Source organism: Nomascus leucogenys, chromosome 25, assembly GCF_006542625.1.
Source record: "Nomascus leucogenys isolate Asia chromosome 25, Asia_NLE_v1, whole genome shotgun sequence".
In the NCBI taxonomy this organism is placed as follows: Eukaryota; Metazoa; Chordata; class Mammalia; order Primates; family Hylobatidae; genus Nomascus; species Nomascus leucogenys.
In genome coordinates, this window is record NC_044405.1 from 17,796,836 (window position 1) to 17,813,235 (window position 16,400).

The 16,400-nt window shown below is 47.1% G+C and overlaps 1 protein-coding gene across 3 annotated transcripts in view; it reads left to right on the forward strand.

Moving 5' to 3' along the window:
• Positions 1-12,096: 12,096 nt before the first annotated feature.
• The window catches only part of EVA1C (eva-1 homolog C), a 114,779-nt gene continuing 110,475 nt past the window's right edge, over positions 12,097-16,400 (forward strand). For all 3 annotated transcript variants that reach the window (XM_030806110.1, XM_030806111.1, XM_030806112.1), the window contains exon 1: positions 12,097-14,896. In XM_030806110.1, coding sequence (XP_030661970.1) covers positions 14,074-14,896 — 823 coding nt within the window. In that variant the 5' untranslated portion in view covers positions 12,097-14,073. The remainder of the gene's footprint in view (positions 14,897-16,400) is intronic.

Consider the following 16,400-nt stretch of genomic DNA (forward strand, 5'->3'; position numbering starts at 1 on the left):
ATCATTGATGCTGGGTTAACCCTTTGTTCAGATATGAGGCTCACCAACCTCTGGATAGTGACTTGTCTTTCCATATCAAAGCTTTGCGTTATTTGCCTCCAGGAGCATTCTGGTTTGTTACAGACTATGCGGTACTGCTCCTAGGACATTCTAAGCTGAGGAAAAAAGCCCGAGGGCTTTTGTACTTGTTCCCTTTCTTTGAAACTCTTTGCCCAGAGCTCAAGTGGCTCAGATGTGGACTCTTCCTGTACATACGTCACGCTCTGTCTCCTGACCTTTCTCGATTGGGCCTATTTTATAAAGACACTCACTAATTCCATCTGAGGGCTCCACCCTCATGAGCTAATCACCTCACAAAAGGCCCCCCACCACCAAATAACATCACACTGGGGATGGGGTTTCAACATAATGAATTTGAGGGGGACACAAACATTGAAACCATAGCACTTTCCCAACGTGAAGATGATTTTTCAGTTAAGTTCTAACAATCTTTTCAGAAACAGATAATTCTCACCTTGTGCAGTTTGTTCCACAAAATAAAAACTAAAGTATCCCAACGTCTTTTACGAAGCTCATATAACCTTAAATACAGAACAAGCTAAGGATAACACAAAGTATGAAAATGATGAACTTATTTCAAGTATGGCTATAAATGTGTGTAAATAGAATATTAGCTAACTGAATACAAAACAGCACTTGAAAAAAAACACAAGAAATACAAGGAAATAATATCTTGCTTATATAACTCACCACAATAATGGATTAAAGGAGAAAAATCTATTATTATTTCAATAGATGGAAAAAGACATTTGAAAAGATACCTATTTATGATTTTAAAAATTCACATAAAACTAGGAATAGAAGGACTTTCCTTAAGTTGGTAAAGATTATATACCAAAAACCTGCAGCAATCATCATGCACAGTGGGAAAACTATATGAACTTGAATTATGACTGGGAACAATAGGAAAAACAGGGATGTCCACCACGCTGCTATCTATTACAAGAGGTCGTGGCTAGTGAAATAAGGCAAGACAAAGAAATAAGAAATGAAACTGTCATCTAATTGGAAAATTCAACAGAAATGCAAACTAAGAATTTAGCAAGGTTGTCAGACATAAAATCAGTTACCAAAATTGGTAGCATTACCTGTACATTAGCAATAGCTAATTTAAATATGTAGGAGAAGCTGGGTGTGGTGGCTCATGCCTGTAATCCTAGCACTTTGGGAGACTAAGGTGGGAGGATCACTTGACCTCAGGAGCAACATAGTGGGACCTTGTCTCTACAGAAAAAAAAAAAAAAAAAAAATTTAAGTAGCTGGTGTGGTGGTGCACATCTGTAGCCTCAGCTAGTCAGGATGCCAGGGTGTGAGGATTGCTTGAGCCCAGAAGACTGAGCCTGCAGTGAGCCAGATTCCACCACTGCACTCCAGCCAGGGCAACAGAGGGAGACCCTGTCTCAAAAAATAAAATAAATATAAAACCAAAATAAATAAATATGTAGTGGAAAATGAAGCACCATTTAGAAAGAAAAAAACCCTACAAATTCTCAGAATTAAACTAAAAAGACTGCACAGCATCTTTAAGGACAAAATTGTAAAATAATATTTGGTTAAATAAAGATACATACTATGTTCATGGAAGAATGTCTTCACATTGTAAAACTGTTAATTTTTCCTAAATTAAGCTGTAAACTATTACCATTCCAATAAAAATTACATTCAGAAAACCATAATATATTCTTATGGAAAAATAACAATCCAGGAATAGCTAAGTCAGCTTGACAAGACTAAAGGGGATCTTACCTTATGCATGAAGATGTATCTCAAAGTTGCAATGGTCAAATTAGAATGGCAGTGGCAAAAGAACAGACAAATAGGCTGGGTGCAGTGGCTCACACCCATAATCCCAGTACTTTGGGAGGCCGAGGAGGGCAGATCACAAGGTCAAGAGATTGAGACCATCCTGGCCAACATGGTGAGACCCTGTCTCTACTAAAAAAACAAAAATTAGCTGGGCATGGTGGTGCATGCCTGTAATCCCAGCTACTCGGGAGGCTGAGATAGGAGAATCACTTGAACCCGGGAGGCAGAGATTGCAGTGAGCCAAGATCGTGCCATTGCACTCCAGCCTGGGCAACAAGAGCGAAACTCCGTCTCAAAAAACAAACAAAAAACAAAACAAAACAAACAAACAAAAAACAGACAAATAGCCCAGTGGAATGGAATACAGACTCCAAAACAGACCTATGTAATGGAGGCACAGGTTAACAAATCTGAAACTTCTTTTTTCATATCCTGGAATTGAAAAATAAGTAAATGGATAAAGGATGGTGGGAGCCAGGTTTCACACTATTGGAAAAGAAAGTTACATATAAGCAAAAGGGTAACGCTAGAACAGACCCTGTGATACTGGATTAGAGTTGGAAACATCAGCATGATCTGATTGTGCTACTTTCGAAGGAGAGATGAAGAGATGAGGTCACAGCTTTGCAACGCTGGGTTTCCGGGCCTTACCATGATGAAAAGCATCAGCCAAGTGTGGTGGTGCCTGCCTGTAGTCCTAGCTACTTGGGATGCTGAGGCAGGAGGATCGCTTGAGCCCAGGAGTTCCAGGTTGTGGTGAGCTGATCGAGACACTGCACTCTGGTCTGGGGAACAGAGGAAGACCATCTCTCTAAAAAAAAAAAAAAAAAAAAAGAAGAGGCACCAAGCTAAAAATCAACACGGGTCAAGAAATGAGAGTGTGGTATCCAATCTGATTTCAAGGTTGAAGAAATAGTGACATGTCCAACGGGCACATACACCCCATTCGAAATTATTTGTGCTTATTTAAGAATAAAGGAGGACTGGTCATGGTGGCTCACGCCTCTAATCCCAGCACTTTGGGAGGCCAAGGCGGGCGGATCATCTGAGGTCAGGACAGTCAGCCTGGCCAACATGGTGAAAGCCCATCTCTACTAAAAATACAAAAGTTAGCTGGGAGTGGTGGCAAGCGCCTGTAGTCCCAGCTACTTGGGATGTTGAGGCAAGAGAATCACTTGAACCCGGGAGGCAGAGGTTGCAGGAGCACACCATTGCACTCTAGCCTGGGAGACAGAAGGAGACTCTGTTTAAAAAAGAAAAAAGAAAGAATAAAGGAAAACATTTTTTTCCATCATATGTATTTATGTATATATGTAAACTGCTTCTTTATTATTAGAACACAAATACTTATGTTGCTTGGATATAGCTGTTTAATAAACATAACCGTTTAGGTTTGGGTTTAGGTTTGGGTTTTGTCCTGGGGCACTTGAAAAATTATTGAGACACTAAAGGTGCCATGAACTGAGAAAGATTGAGAACCTCTGGTCTATACCTTTGATCAGAGCTCACTTTTATTAATTCTAAATTCCCTTTGTGGACTTTGATTCTTTTTTTTTTTTTTTTTTTTTGGTAGCCTTAAGCTTTCCCTTGAGAATGAACATTTAAAACTTGTAAATTTTTTGTACACCCATGTTCATAGCAGCATTATTCACAATAGCCAAAAGGTGGAAGCCATCCGTGTCCATCAATGGATGAATGGATACACAAAATGTGGTATATACGTACCATGGAGTATTTTTCAGTCTTAAAAAGGGATAAAATTCTCACAACCTTGAAAACTATGCTAAATGAAATCAGCTAGGCACAAAAGGACAAATACTATATAATTCCACTTATATGAGGTATCTACAGTAGTCAAATTGATAGAGACAGAAAGTGAAGGCCGAGCATGGTGGCTCATCTGTAATCCCAGCACTTTGGGAGGCCAAGGCAGGCAGATCACCTGAGGTCCGGAGTTCGAGACCAGCCTGACCAACATGGAGAAACCCCATCTCTACTAAAAATACAAAATTAGCCGGGCACGGTGGCTCATGTGTGTAATCCCAGCTACTCGGGAGGCTGAAGCAGGATAATCGCTTGAACCTGGGAGGCAGAGGTTGTGGTGAGCCGAGATCACGCCATTGCACTCCAGCCTGGGCAACAAGAGCAAAACTCCGTCTCAAAAAAAAAAAAGAAAAAACGAAAAAGAAAGTGAAATGGTAGTTGTCGGGGGCTAGGAGAAAGGGGAATGGAGAGTTAGTGTTTAAATGGATGCAGTCATTGAATTTTGGAAGATGAAGAGATCTGGAGATGGAAGTTGATGATGGCTGCACAACAATGTGAATGTACTTAATGTTACTGAACTTTACAGTTAAGATGGCTAATATGGTAAAGTTCATGTTACGTATGTTTCACCATAATAAAAATATATTTTTGAAATTCATGGACCCCGATCATCACTCCTAAAACATAAATTAAGATTCCCACCTACAGAGGGCGCCATTGACAACTCCTAGTGGCATTTGGGGGTTGGGTGTGCAGGACCCACAACTGCCTGAAGCTCCAGCCTTCTCCTTCCCCAGCCACCTGCCTGTGCAACAGTCCTCAGCCTCCCCCACCTCTCCGTCACCCTTCTGAGACTTTTGCTGAGGTTTTTGTTTTGCTTGTTTTTTTAAAATTGCTGCCGATCAAAGGGAAACAGACCGGGCATATCCGTGACTACCCCTCTCTTTTCTTCCTTCCGTGAGAGACAAAGTCACTAGAAAAGCTAATGTGGTACCTACATACAACAAGATATCATTCAACCTCAGGAAGGAAGGATATTCTGACACATGCTACAACAACCGGGATGCACCCCGAGGTCATTATGCTAAGTGAAATAAGCCAATTAATCCTGTATGATTCCGCTGATAGGAGGTACCCAGAGAAGTCAAATCCATAACGACAGAAGTAGAATGGTGGCTGCCAGGGCTGGGGAGAGGTGGGGATGGGGAGTTGGTGTTTAATGGGTACAGAGTTTCAGTTTAGCAAAATAAAAAGAGTTCTGTGGATACAAGGTGGTGATGGCTGCACAAGAATGTGAATGTACTTAATACCACTGAACTGTACACTTAGAAATGGTTAAAATGGGCCAGGCACAGTGGCTCACACCTGTAATCCCAGCACTTTGGGAGGCTGAGGCGGGCGGATCTCTTGAGGTCAGGAGTTCGAGACCAGCCTGGCCAACATGGTGAAACCCCATCTCTACTAAAAATACAAAAATTAGCCAGGCATGGTGGCAGCACCTGTAGTCCCAGCTACCCAGGAGGATGAGGCAGGAGAATCGCTTGAATCCAGGAGGTGGAGGCTGCAGTGAGCCCAGATCATGTCACTGCACTCCAGCCTGGGCTACAGAGTGAAACTCTTGTCTCAAAAAAAAAAAAAAAGTTAAAATGGTAAATTTTATGTTATGTATATTTTACCACAATAAAAATATTTATATATAAATTTGTGTATTTATATATACATACATACATACATGTGTATTCATATATACATATGCATATTTATATATGCATATATACATATGTATATTTTACCATTATAAAATATTTTTAAAAAGAAAAATGATTTTTTCTTTTTGGATGTGTGTGTGTGTGTGTGTGTGATATCAGGTCCTTGAGGACTTGAAAAGCTCAAATCAGATTTGGCTGGCATTTCAGAGGAAAGCCAGGCCCCCAAAACTCAGGTGTGTCACAGAGGGCTCAGGGACAGGGATGCTGCTGAGCAGAGGAAACGGATGAGGGAGTGAGCCTGGCCTAAGGAGGCCAACAGAGTGGGCCAGAGGTGGGGAGGGAAGGGGGTATTCAGAAACCAGGGTTGAGGAGAGTGTCCCAGCCAGTTCACAGGAAGAAGAAAAAAAATTCTGGTGGAAAAGCCATTCCAGTATCCCACTGGAGCAGCGGTCCCCACCCTTTTTGGCACCAGGGACCAGTTTCTTTCTCTTTTTTTTTTTTTTCTTTTGGAGATGGAGTTTTGTTCTGTCATCCAGGCTGGAGTGCAGTGGCGTGATCTTGGCTCACTGCAACCTCTGCTTCCTGGGTCCAAGCGATTCTCCTTCCTCAGCCCAAGTAGTTAGGACTACAGGTGCCCGCTACCACCCCAGCTAATTTTGTATTTTTAGTTTTCACAATGTTGCCTAGGCTGGTCTTGAACTCCTGGTCTCAGGTGATCCATCTGCCTCGGCCTCCCAAAGTGCTGGAATTACAGGCATGAGCCACCATGCCCGACATGGGGACCAGTTTTGTGTAAGACAATTTTTCCAAAGATGGGGGTTGGGGAGATGGTTTGGGGATGATTCGAGCGCATTACATTTATTGTGCACTTTATTTCTGTTATTAATACATTGTAACATATAATGAAACAATTACACAACTCACTATAATGTAGAATTAGTGGGAGCCCTGAGCTTGTTTCCCTGCCACTAGATGGTCCCATCTGGGGGTGATGGGAGACAGTGATAGGTCGTCAGGCATTAGATTCTTGTAAGGAGCATGCAACCTAGATCCCTCGCATGTGCGGTTCACAATAGGGTTCACATTCCCACGAGAATCTAATGCTGCCACTGATCTGACAGGAGGCAGAGGCCAGGCAGGAATGTGAGCCACGGGGAGCGGCTGTAAATACAGATGAAGCTTCTCTCACTTCTCTCACCAGTATGGTCCGTGGCCCAGGGTTGGAGACCCCTGCACTAGAAGATCAGGGCTGCTGTCACTCAGAGGAACAAGTTGGAAGCTGTTTCCACCTAAGAGTTCAAATTAAAACCAAACACGGTGGCTCACACCTGTAGTCCCAGCACTTTGGGAGGCCAAGGCAGGTGGATCAGCTCAGGAGCTGAGCTCAGCTTGAGCTCAGGAGTTTGAGATCAGCCTGGGCAACATAGCAAGACCTCATCTCTACTAAAAATTTTTTCAAAAAATTAGCCAGGCGTGGTGGTGTACGCCTGTGGTCCCAGCCACTCGGGAGGCTGAGACAGGAGGATCGCTTGAGCCCAGAAGGCTGAGACAGCAGTGAGCTGTGATTGTGCCACTGTACTTGAGCCTGGGCGACAGAGTGAGACTGTCTCAAAAACAAAAAAACAAAAAACAAAATGTAAAAAATAAATTAAAACCAAACACTATCTTATACCCAATAAAAAATAATATGCAAAGTCCATAAAATGATTATATTTATTGTCATGGCTACCCATTTATGAAGCTTCTACTCTGACTGGCTCTTTTTTTTTTTTTTTATTTTTTGAGATGGAGCCTCCCTCTGTCGCCCAGACTGGAGTGCAATGGCATGGTCTCGGCTCACTGCAACTTCCGCCTCTTAGGTTCAAGCAATTCTCCTGCCTCAGCCTCCCGAGTCGCTGGGACTACAGGCATGCACCATCATGCCCAGCTGATTTTTGTGTTTTTATTAGAGACAGGGTTTCACCGTGTTAGCCAGGCTAGTCTCAAACTCCTGACCTCAGGTGAGCCATCTGCCTTGACCTCCCAAAGTGCTGGGATTATAGGTGTGAGCCACCGCACCTGGTCCTGACTGGCTCTTTAGGCTCTAAACTCCACCACAATCCACAACACAAGTACCAGTCGTGGCAGAGCTGGGATTTGCATCTTTGAGCTCTGACCACAGAGCCCACACCAATAACGACTGCCCTAAAGCATGACCAGGCAAGCTTGGTTTAGCAGAACCAGAGCTGCTGCTTTCCAACATTCTAGGGAGTTTCCTTCCTTTAGCACACTTTCCTTAATGACGGCAGAGCACTAGGTTGGAAGAGTGCCTGGTGCCAGGATGGAAGGCAAGAGCAGTAAGGAGGGTGGAGAGAGGGAGTAGGGGTTTCTGCCCTTTGTTCCCAGGTAGAGCCCAGGCTGGCCTGGCTCCCTGTAGCATTTGCTGAAGGCAGCAGGTCACTGGCACCTCAGGGCTTCTGTTGAAACCAGCACCTTCCTGCCTCCCTTGATGGGGGAAAAGGCACCTGCTTTCTCCAGGATGGAAGCCACGGTGTCCTCCAGAAACTGAGTGTACCACTTACAATGCTTGGGATTTCCCACACTGAAAAATTCCCTTTTCTTAAATTTTTTTTTAAATTTTTTGAGACTAAGTCTTGCTGTGTCATGCAGGCTGGAGTACAACGGCACAATCTCGGCTCACTGCAATCTCCACCTCCCAGGTTCAAGCGATTCTCCTTCCTCAGCCTCCCAAGTAGCCGGGACTACAGGCGCATGCAACTACACCTGGCTAATTTTTGTATTTTTTTGTAGAGATGGGGTTTCCCAATGTCGGCCAGTCTGGTTTTGAACTCCTGACCTCAAGTGATCCTCCTGCATTGGCCTAAAAGTGCTGGGATTACAGGCCTGAGCCACTGCACTCAGCCTTGAAAATGTCCTGTGAATCTGAATTCAGTCATTCACAACGCTTCAAAAACTTCCAATGGTTTGCACGTGCTGCATCTTCTTTTACGAAGACAATGATAGACGTATAAACTGATAGCATACGCAAAAGGTAAGTGAGAATATATAATTAAGAAAACACTCAGGAATGAAAACGATCAGTATAGATTTAGCCTGATTTTTTCAAATCCTACATCTATTTTAAATAGGTTATGGGTTTTTAGAGCCAAAATGGATTTTAGCGTTCAATCTTTTCATTTTGCAGATGTAAAAAAGAGAGACGCAGGTGGGTCAAGTGCCTCTGTGGGTTCCTCTGTCTTAGTGGCAGAGCTGGGACTTGACCTGAGGTCTCCTGAGTGGCTATTTGAATGTAAGTTGACACTACTGGATGAGATGCCTTTGACCTTGGATGGGCTGCCAGTACAGACATCAGTTGACTGCTGTGCACATATTCTTAAAGACCTCCTTCTGGCCGGGCACAGTAGCTCATGCCTGTAATCCCAGCACTTTGGGAGGCAGAGGCGGGCAGATCACGAGGTCAGGAGTTAGAGACCAGCCTGACCAATATGGTGAAACCATATCTCTACTAAAAATATAAAAATTAGCTGGGTGTGATGGCACATGCCTGTAATCCCAGCTACTCAGGAGGCTGAGGCAGGAGAATCACATGAACCCAGGAAGTGGAGGTTGCAGTGAGCCGAGATCACACCACTGCACTCCAGCCTGGGTGACAGAGCGAGACTCCATCTCAAAAAACGAAACGAAACAAAACAAAACAAAACAAAACAAAAACCTCCTTCTGCAGGCTTTGGGGCCACACCTTCCCACACAACTTTTCTAGTGCATTGTGGCTTTTGCAGTCCTCACCAAGCAGGCTCCTTGCTATTGATGCGGCTCTGTGGTGCCAGCTCTAGAAACAAACCACCATTTGTTGCTTTCTAAAAAAAGCCTTTTAAGCTCCAGATGACATTCGGCCTCTCTCTCCTGAGCTGAAAGGTTAGTTTCTTTGAGGTTTCCAAATGGCAGCTTATGTCTTCTCAGAAGGGCTATAGCCCATCTGTTGGAAGCCAAAAACCTTACCTCAATGGCCCAGGTGGGAGGACACGGCTCAGGGTTGCAGTCTGAGTGCGAAGCACATAAACATCTCCCATAATAGGCTTGGTGGCCGGGCCCAGCGGCTCAAGCCTGAATCATGGCACTATGGGAGGCCGAGGCGGGTGGATCACCTGAGGTCAAGAGTTCAAGACCAGCCCAGCCAACACAGTGAAACCCTGTCGCTACTAAAAATACAAAAGAAAAGAAGAAGAAGAAAAAAAAAATTCGCTGGGCGTGGTGGTGCACACCTGTCATCCTAGCTACTTGGGAGGCTAAGTCAGGAGAATCGCTTGAACCTGGGAGGCAGAGATTGATTGCAGTGAGCCAAGATCGTGCCACTGCACTCCAGCCTGGGCAACGGAGCAAGACTCCACCTAAAGAAAAAATAAATAGGCTTGGATATGGCAGAGGGTGAGAGACAAGTAGCTAGGATCTCAAGGAAGAAGGAAAATAGAGATGTAACATGGAGCTGAAAAGGTGCAGGAATTGCTTTAAAAGAAAACAAAGAGACAGAAAGTAAGACCTGTAATTTACAACGTCCTGTAAAGGTTGCCTCTTGCACACATGGACTGAATGCTGTGACTACAGAGGCACTTTTCAAACTAGTACAAGTAGGAACAAGATTGTCCAGTGGTGCCATCTCTTAGAAAAGAACCCATTATTTTACCTCCACCTAATTGCTGTGCCTTTGCAGTGTAAGAGGGCTTCAAGTCTTGGTTTGGATGGTCAGTATGACTCTGTGCCCTCAGTCTCCCCATCTGAGAAATGAAGATTCCTGTTGTACCTGGGCCAGCTTCATATGACCTGAGCAATCACTCAGGGCCCTGTGTTCAAAGCATTAAACTATGCTTGGTTTAATGCTCTGCTATTGTCATCCTGGAATTCTTAATAATCTTTGAACAAGGGGCCCCACATTTTCATTTTGCACTGGGCCAGTAAATGATGTAGTTAGCCTAGTTAGTACCTATCTTAAAGGGTTGTTGTGAGTATTAATACTTTGGAAACACTTTATTATTTGGCATACCAGTCATCATTCACTTTAATTCCAGCTCCCATAACTGTGTTGAATTACCAAGTGGCTATGACTGTTTTTATTATTCAAATTCCATCATAGTAGAAAGCATTTAAGGAAAACTGCCTCGGTGGAAAAATTATTTCTCTCCAGACCCCAGATTGATTTTACAGGGTTCATCCCTCTTTGAAACATATATTCCTTTTCCCACTTTTCCGTCCTATGAGTTGTTATACTGTCTCAGGGTTTAGGTATTTGACCTACAAAGCTCTTAGAAAAGTATGGGGTCCAGAGAGAAAGATAACTGAGCAATTCAGTTTTCTTACAAGATTCCAAAATTCTTAAAGAGATCAGATTAGGACCAAAATCTTCTGATTTAACAGTGAGGGGCTAAGGGACAAAACAGAGGGAAGCCAGGGAGACGTCCTTCAGACTCCTCTCATAGCCCACGACCGCCCGGTCGCATTGTGCTGTCCATCTGCCTTCTAAACATCCTTCCATTGTGGCCACTTCTCCTCTTCTCTCCGGGTGTACAGCGAGCACAGCAGCCCAAGCACAGCCATAAACCCCTGACTGCACTCTCTCCCTCACCACAGCCATCTCCCCAGACCCACTTTTCTTTTTTGAGATGGAGTCTCGCTCTGTCTTGCCCAGGCTGGAATGCAGTGGTGCAACCTCGGCTCACTGCAGCCTCTGCATCCTGGGTTCAAGCAATACTCCTGCCTCAGCCTCCTGAGTAGGTGGGACTACAAGCGTGTGCTGCCACACCTGGCTAATTTTGTATTTTTAGTAGAGATAGGGTTTCACCATGTGGGTCAGGCTGGTCTTGAACTCCTGACCTCAAATTATCCACCCACCTCGGCCTCCCAAAGTGCTGGGATTACAGATGTGAGCCACTATGCCCAGTCAGCACAGACCCATTTTTGTTGTTGTTTGATTTTTTAAAACGGCTTTATTGAGATATAATTCACATCCCATCCTATTCACCCATTTAAAGTGTGCCACTCAAAGATTTCTGATATTTGATATTATTAATTTTTTAAAGTCGTGCTAAATATATATAAAATAAAATCTGCCATTTTAACCATTTTAAGGGTATAATTCAGTGGCATTAATTGCATTCAAAGTGTTGTACAGCCATCACCATTATTTCCAGAACTTTTTCACCACTCCAAACAAAAACTCAGTGCCCATTAAGCAATAACTCTCCATCCCTCTCCCCCTCAGCTCCTGGTAACCTCAATTCTACTTTCTTTCTCTATGAATTTGTCTATTCTAGATATTTCATGTAAGTGAAATCATAGGATATTTGTCCTTTTGCGTCCAGTTTATATCACTTAGCATAATGTCTTCAAGGTTCATCATGTTTTAGCATGTATCAGAACTTCATTCCCCTTTATGGTTGACTAACATTCCATTTTTTAAAATTTAAATTAAAATTTTTTTATTTTTTAAGAGAAGGTCTTGCTCTGTCACCCAGGCTGGAATGCAGTGGCGAAATCTTGGCTCACTGCAACCTCCGCCTCCTGGGTTCAAGCGATTCTCCTGCCTCAGCCTCACGGGTAGCTAAGACTGCAGGCGCATACGACCACGCCTGGCTAATTTTTGTATTATTAGTAGAGACGGGATTTTGCCATATTGGCCAGGCTGGTCTCGAACTCCTCACCTCAAGTGATCCACCCGCCTTGGTCTCCCAAAGTGCTGGGATTACAGGCATGAGCCACTGCATCCGGCCACATTCCATATTTTGTTTATCCATTCATGAGCTGAGGTTGTTCCATCTGTCAGCTCTTCTAAATAATGCTGCAAGGAATATTGGTGCATAAGTATCTGTTTGAGTCTCTGCTTTCAGTTATTTGGCATATGTACTTCCAGGGCCTGCTTTTGACTCCTCCAGTGCATTTGCACTCAGCAGCTGAGAAGGACTTTTTACCAACACACATCCAATCACATCACTTTCGTACTTACAGTTCTTTGCTGGCTTAAGATAAAAGACGGAAATGCTCACCAAAGTCTCCAGGGCCCTGAGCTCTGGCCTGCCGACCTCCAAGTCCCCTGGCTCTTCCCTTTGCTCTGCTCCAGCTGTCTAGACTTTTCTCCATCCTTCAAGACAGCCATGCTCCTTTTGGATTTCAACATGCTGGTCCCTTTTTCTAAAATGTTCATCCTCCCGCAACACCCGGGTTTTGCTAGTTTTTGCTTGGCCAGTTCATCCTCTATCTTTCTCATCCATCTTGCCTTAAAATGCTCCTGAATGTCTCCCTTCCTCCCTCCGGCTCAGCTCCTTCATTCCTCGCTTCTGCTCCCGTGGTTCCTGTCTTTCGTGACTGTCCGTTCACAGGGGATTATTTTCCAATGTCTGTCTTTCCTGCTGTAATAATAACTGTACGCATTCATCCACTGGAGTTGCTTCCATCTTTTGGCCGTCATAAATAATGCTGCAATGAATACTGGTGTGCAAGTATGTTTGAGTCTCTGCTTTACCAGATAAGAAAGCCTGGGGATGCTGTCACAGTAACAGTGCCCACTTAGACATTTGGAACCCAGTGCAGACCCACAGGGCAGTGCTGCCCACTCCCAGGACTCGGGAGCATGGCTGCCTCCCTGTGCCAACACTGTTAGTCACTAGCACAGAACCTGGCACACGTTGGTACCAATTCATATCTAAACTCGATGAATGAACAGACAGAATGGAAAGTACAGGAGGGACCCGAGTTTTGAACAAACATTACTTACCCTGTGGCTCCTAGTGCTGGGCATCCTTACCCACACTCCCAGCCTGTTTCCCTAACCTAGAGAGCGCACACTAATATTTATGTTCAAAAGTTATTGGGGAGGTTGAGTTTTTATTTAATATTTTAATGTAGATTTTAAAAATCATTATGCCAGACAGACTGGGCCTCACTTGATAAACACTGATGTTTAGCATTTAACACACCTTTCCCCAGACTGGAAGAAGGGGCCAAGATCCCAATTCGGTGACCCAGCCCCCGCTGGAGTACTGGGTGGTACCTAATGCCATCCACCCTTCCGGGATCTTTACGGCCCACCTCTGAGTGGGTCCCACGGGGACCCTCAGCCGCATTTTCTTCCTGCAGGCGTCCCTGCACACTCTGGGGCGTTCGCAGCTCTGTAGCCCGCCCAGCAGTGCGTCCGGCCCCGCCCTGGGCCTCATTATCCACGTTTCCGCGTCACGCCCGCCGCGAACTTGGCAGGCCCTCCCGCGGGGTTCGGGAACACTGTGTGCCTAGCGCCCGCCCTCCTCCCTCCCGCCGGCCCCGCGCGGCCCGTAGGGTTTGGGTCGCCGGACCCCAGGTACCCGCACCCGGCAAGCAGCCACGGAGCCCCTCGCGCACTTGTCCTCGATACCCTTGAGTTGGGGCTACGCAGGCCACTCCTAGGCCACTGGCTCGGCGTCCAAACGTGGGTCACCCCGCGCACAGTCTAGAGGTTCAGAAAGATGCTGTGGCCCACTTTAAAACAAAGCCCAATTATTAGCGCTCGGAGGCTGTTCGCGCCGGTGCAGTGTCAGATCCCCCAGCGCTGCGGACAACCAGTACCCAAAGGAAGCCGAGCTGGAGCTAAAGATCCCGGCTCCGGAGCCATCTGACCGGTTTTGAGACCTCCAGCTCGTCGCCGTCCTGGCCGAGAGAGCTTGGGCACGGCGCCGGGGCTCAGTCTCCTCTTCTGTGAAATGGCGATAACTGTATGTGCCAGGTGACTGCACGTGGCGCGCGGCGGGTGGCGGGGATGGCAGCGGTGCGATCCCACGCCTCCAGGACCCCACCTTCCCGCGGCCCCCGATGGGCCCCGCCCCGGGGGCGCCCCAGCCGCACGCGCGGCGCTGGCTACAAAGTGCGTCACGGGCACCGGCCGCGCTCCTTCTGCCGCCAGGGCGAGGCTGGCACCCGGCCAGCGCGGGCAGGGCCACGGGTGCCCGGCTGTTTCCCGGGAGTGGAAGGCGCTCAAGGTGCGCGGCCCAGGACGCGCTACTGGGGGCGCCCTCCGCGGCGGGCAGCGCGCCAGGGATCGGCCTGGGCAGCCGCGGGGCGCGCGAAGGCTGCGCTTTCCCTACTGCCCCCCTCGCTTCCTCCGGCACGGCGGCAGCGGAGATTTCCTCTCGGGGAAACTACGCGGATCCTTTTCGGGGATCCTCGCCCCGCCCCAGTTCTCCGCCCCCTCCCCTTTGCTGGGGCGCCTGGGCTGGCCCGCGCAGGGGAGGAGGCTCTGGCAGCCTGCGCAGGGAGGCGGTGGGGGGCCGCGGAGCCGCTGGCCATCGATTCTCCCCGCCATGTGACGCCGTCCTTAGCCCTGCGACCCCCAGCGCGTCCCGGGCCTGCGCCCCCGCCCCGCCCCGCCGCGCAGCGCACCATGCTTCTGCCGGGACCCGCACGCCAGCCGCCGACGCCCCAGCCCGCGCAGCATCCCGGCCTCCGCCGGCAGGTAGAACCGCCGGGGCAGCTCCTGCGCCTCTTCTACTGCACTGTCCTGGTCTGCTCCAAAGAGATCTCAGCGCTCACCGACTTCTCTGGTAAGAGCGCCCTCCCTGGCTGTGCGCCCCCGGCACCGCGGAGCGCCCAGGTGAGCCCTCGACTGGGGGCAGCCGCCCCAGCGGACACGGCCGGGTAGGATTAAAGTTGAGGCGTGCTCACAGACATTTGTCTTGTCTGGTGTGAGCCCTTGGCATATAGGTGGCTGCGAGTGAAGTGGCGACAGGGGAATGCCACTCCCAAGAAGGAAGGGTGTGTAATGTATTTAGAGTTTCTCGCCCTGCTGTTGACCTCGTCAATTTCCTAGCATTAGGGAGCTGGTCCTGACCCACGCTCGCTCGTTCTATGGAGGCTCCTTAAACTGAGCCCCGTGCCGCGCCCAGCGCTGTAAAATACACGTGTTGCGGTCGGAGGCGTTGCGCCGGGTTTGTCACCCGCGTAGCCCGTTTGCCCATGTAAGGAGACTAGCCCAGGAGACACTTGACCTCGAGTCCACATTGGCAGGTAGAAAGGGAAGCCCGTGGGGACTGGAGGTCTGGTGGAAAGGCAGTGAGGGATGAGGAGATACTTAGGTAAGAGAGAGGAGCCTGTCTGCCAAAGTGTACCAGGGTCCTCCCTCTCCAATTCCAGTTTCCTTCACAGAAAATAATGACTTCCTACTCTCGAATAAACTAGGAGGCTTTTCTTTTGGGAAATCGTGATCCAGGCTCTCGCAGCGGATCTCAGATAGTTTTGAGCTTACAGGTGTGACTCCCCAAAGTGAAAGGGATTTCTAGGTTGACGATAGCCATAGGAGCACATGCTTAAGTTAGCCCTGCAATTGCTTAAGGTAACACATGTCCTTGCCGCTGAAGCAGACCTGGATCTCCCTCTGGCAAGGCTGGAGGCCTTCAGCATTCCCCAGCCCAGCTTAGAGAGCAGCTCTGAGCCCCATACTCCTCCTTCTCCAGGGATCTTCTGCCAAGTTCAGGCTTTGCACAGTCAGTCCCTATCGGGTCCTGCAGTGCAGAGTCTTTTGCAACATAATGGTGGTAAAGGGAGTCCTCCTCAGTCCTGTTTGTGTAGTAGGCTAGTGCATAGCAAAGAACAAGGGCAAACCAGAAGTTGAACTGGGGTTCTAGTTTACTTACAGAGAATGTCATTGTTAGTGGAGAGCCCTTAGGTCAGAGGTTCTTTGCTTTGAATATGTAATATCAAGGCAGTATTCCTACCTAGCAAAGGAAGCCAAGATATGCCTGTTTGGCAAGTCACCCATGGCTCTTAAAATCAAGCATCCCAGGATCAGAAATCTGTGGTAAGAGTTCTGGAGAAATGCATCAGACTTTTCAAGTGCTATTAACTTTTTTTTTTTTTTTTTTGGTACTACTAGAACTTTCTTGGCTGCTAGAAAAGCTCTGTATTAGCTGATTTGAGCTACGGAAAGCAGTTCTGAGTTCAGCCACCATCTAGCTCTGAATTCTAAGGAAATAATTGAAAACTGACAAGCCTTTTTGTGTGTGTGACATCATTGCAACTGAAAAATATTGCTTTAGGCAAATTGCAGTG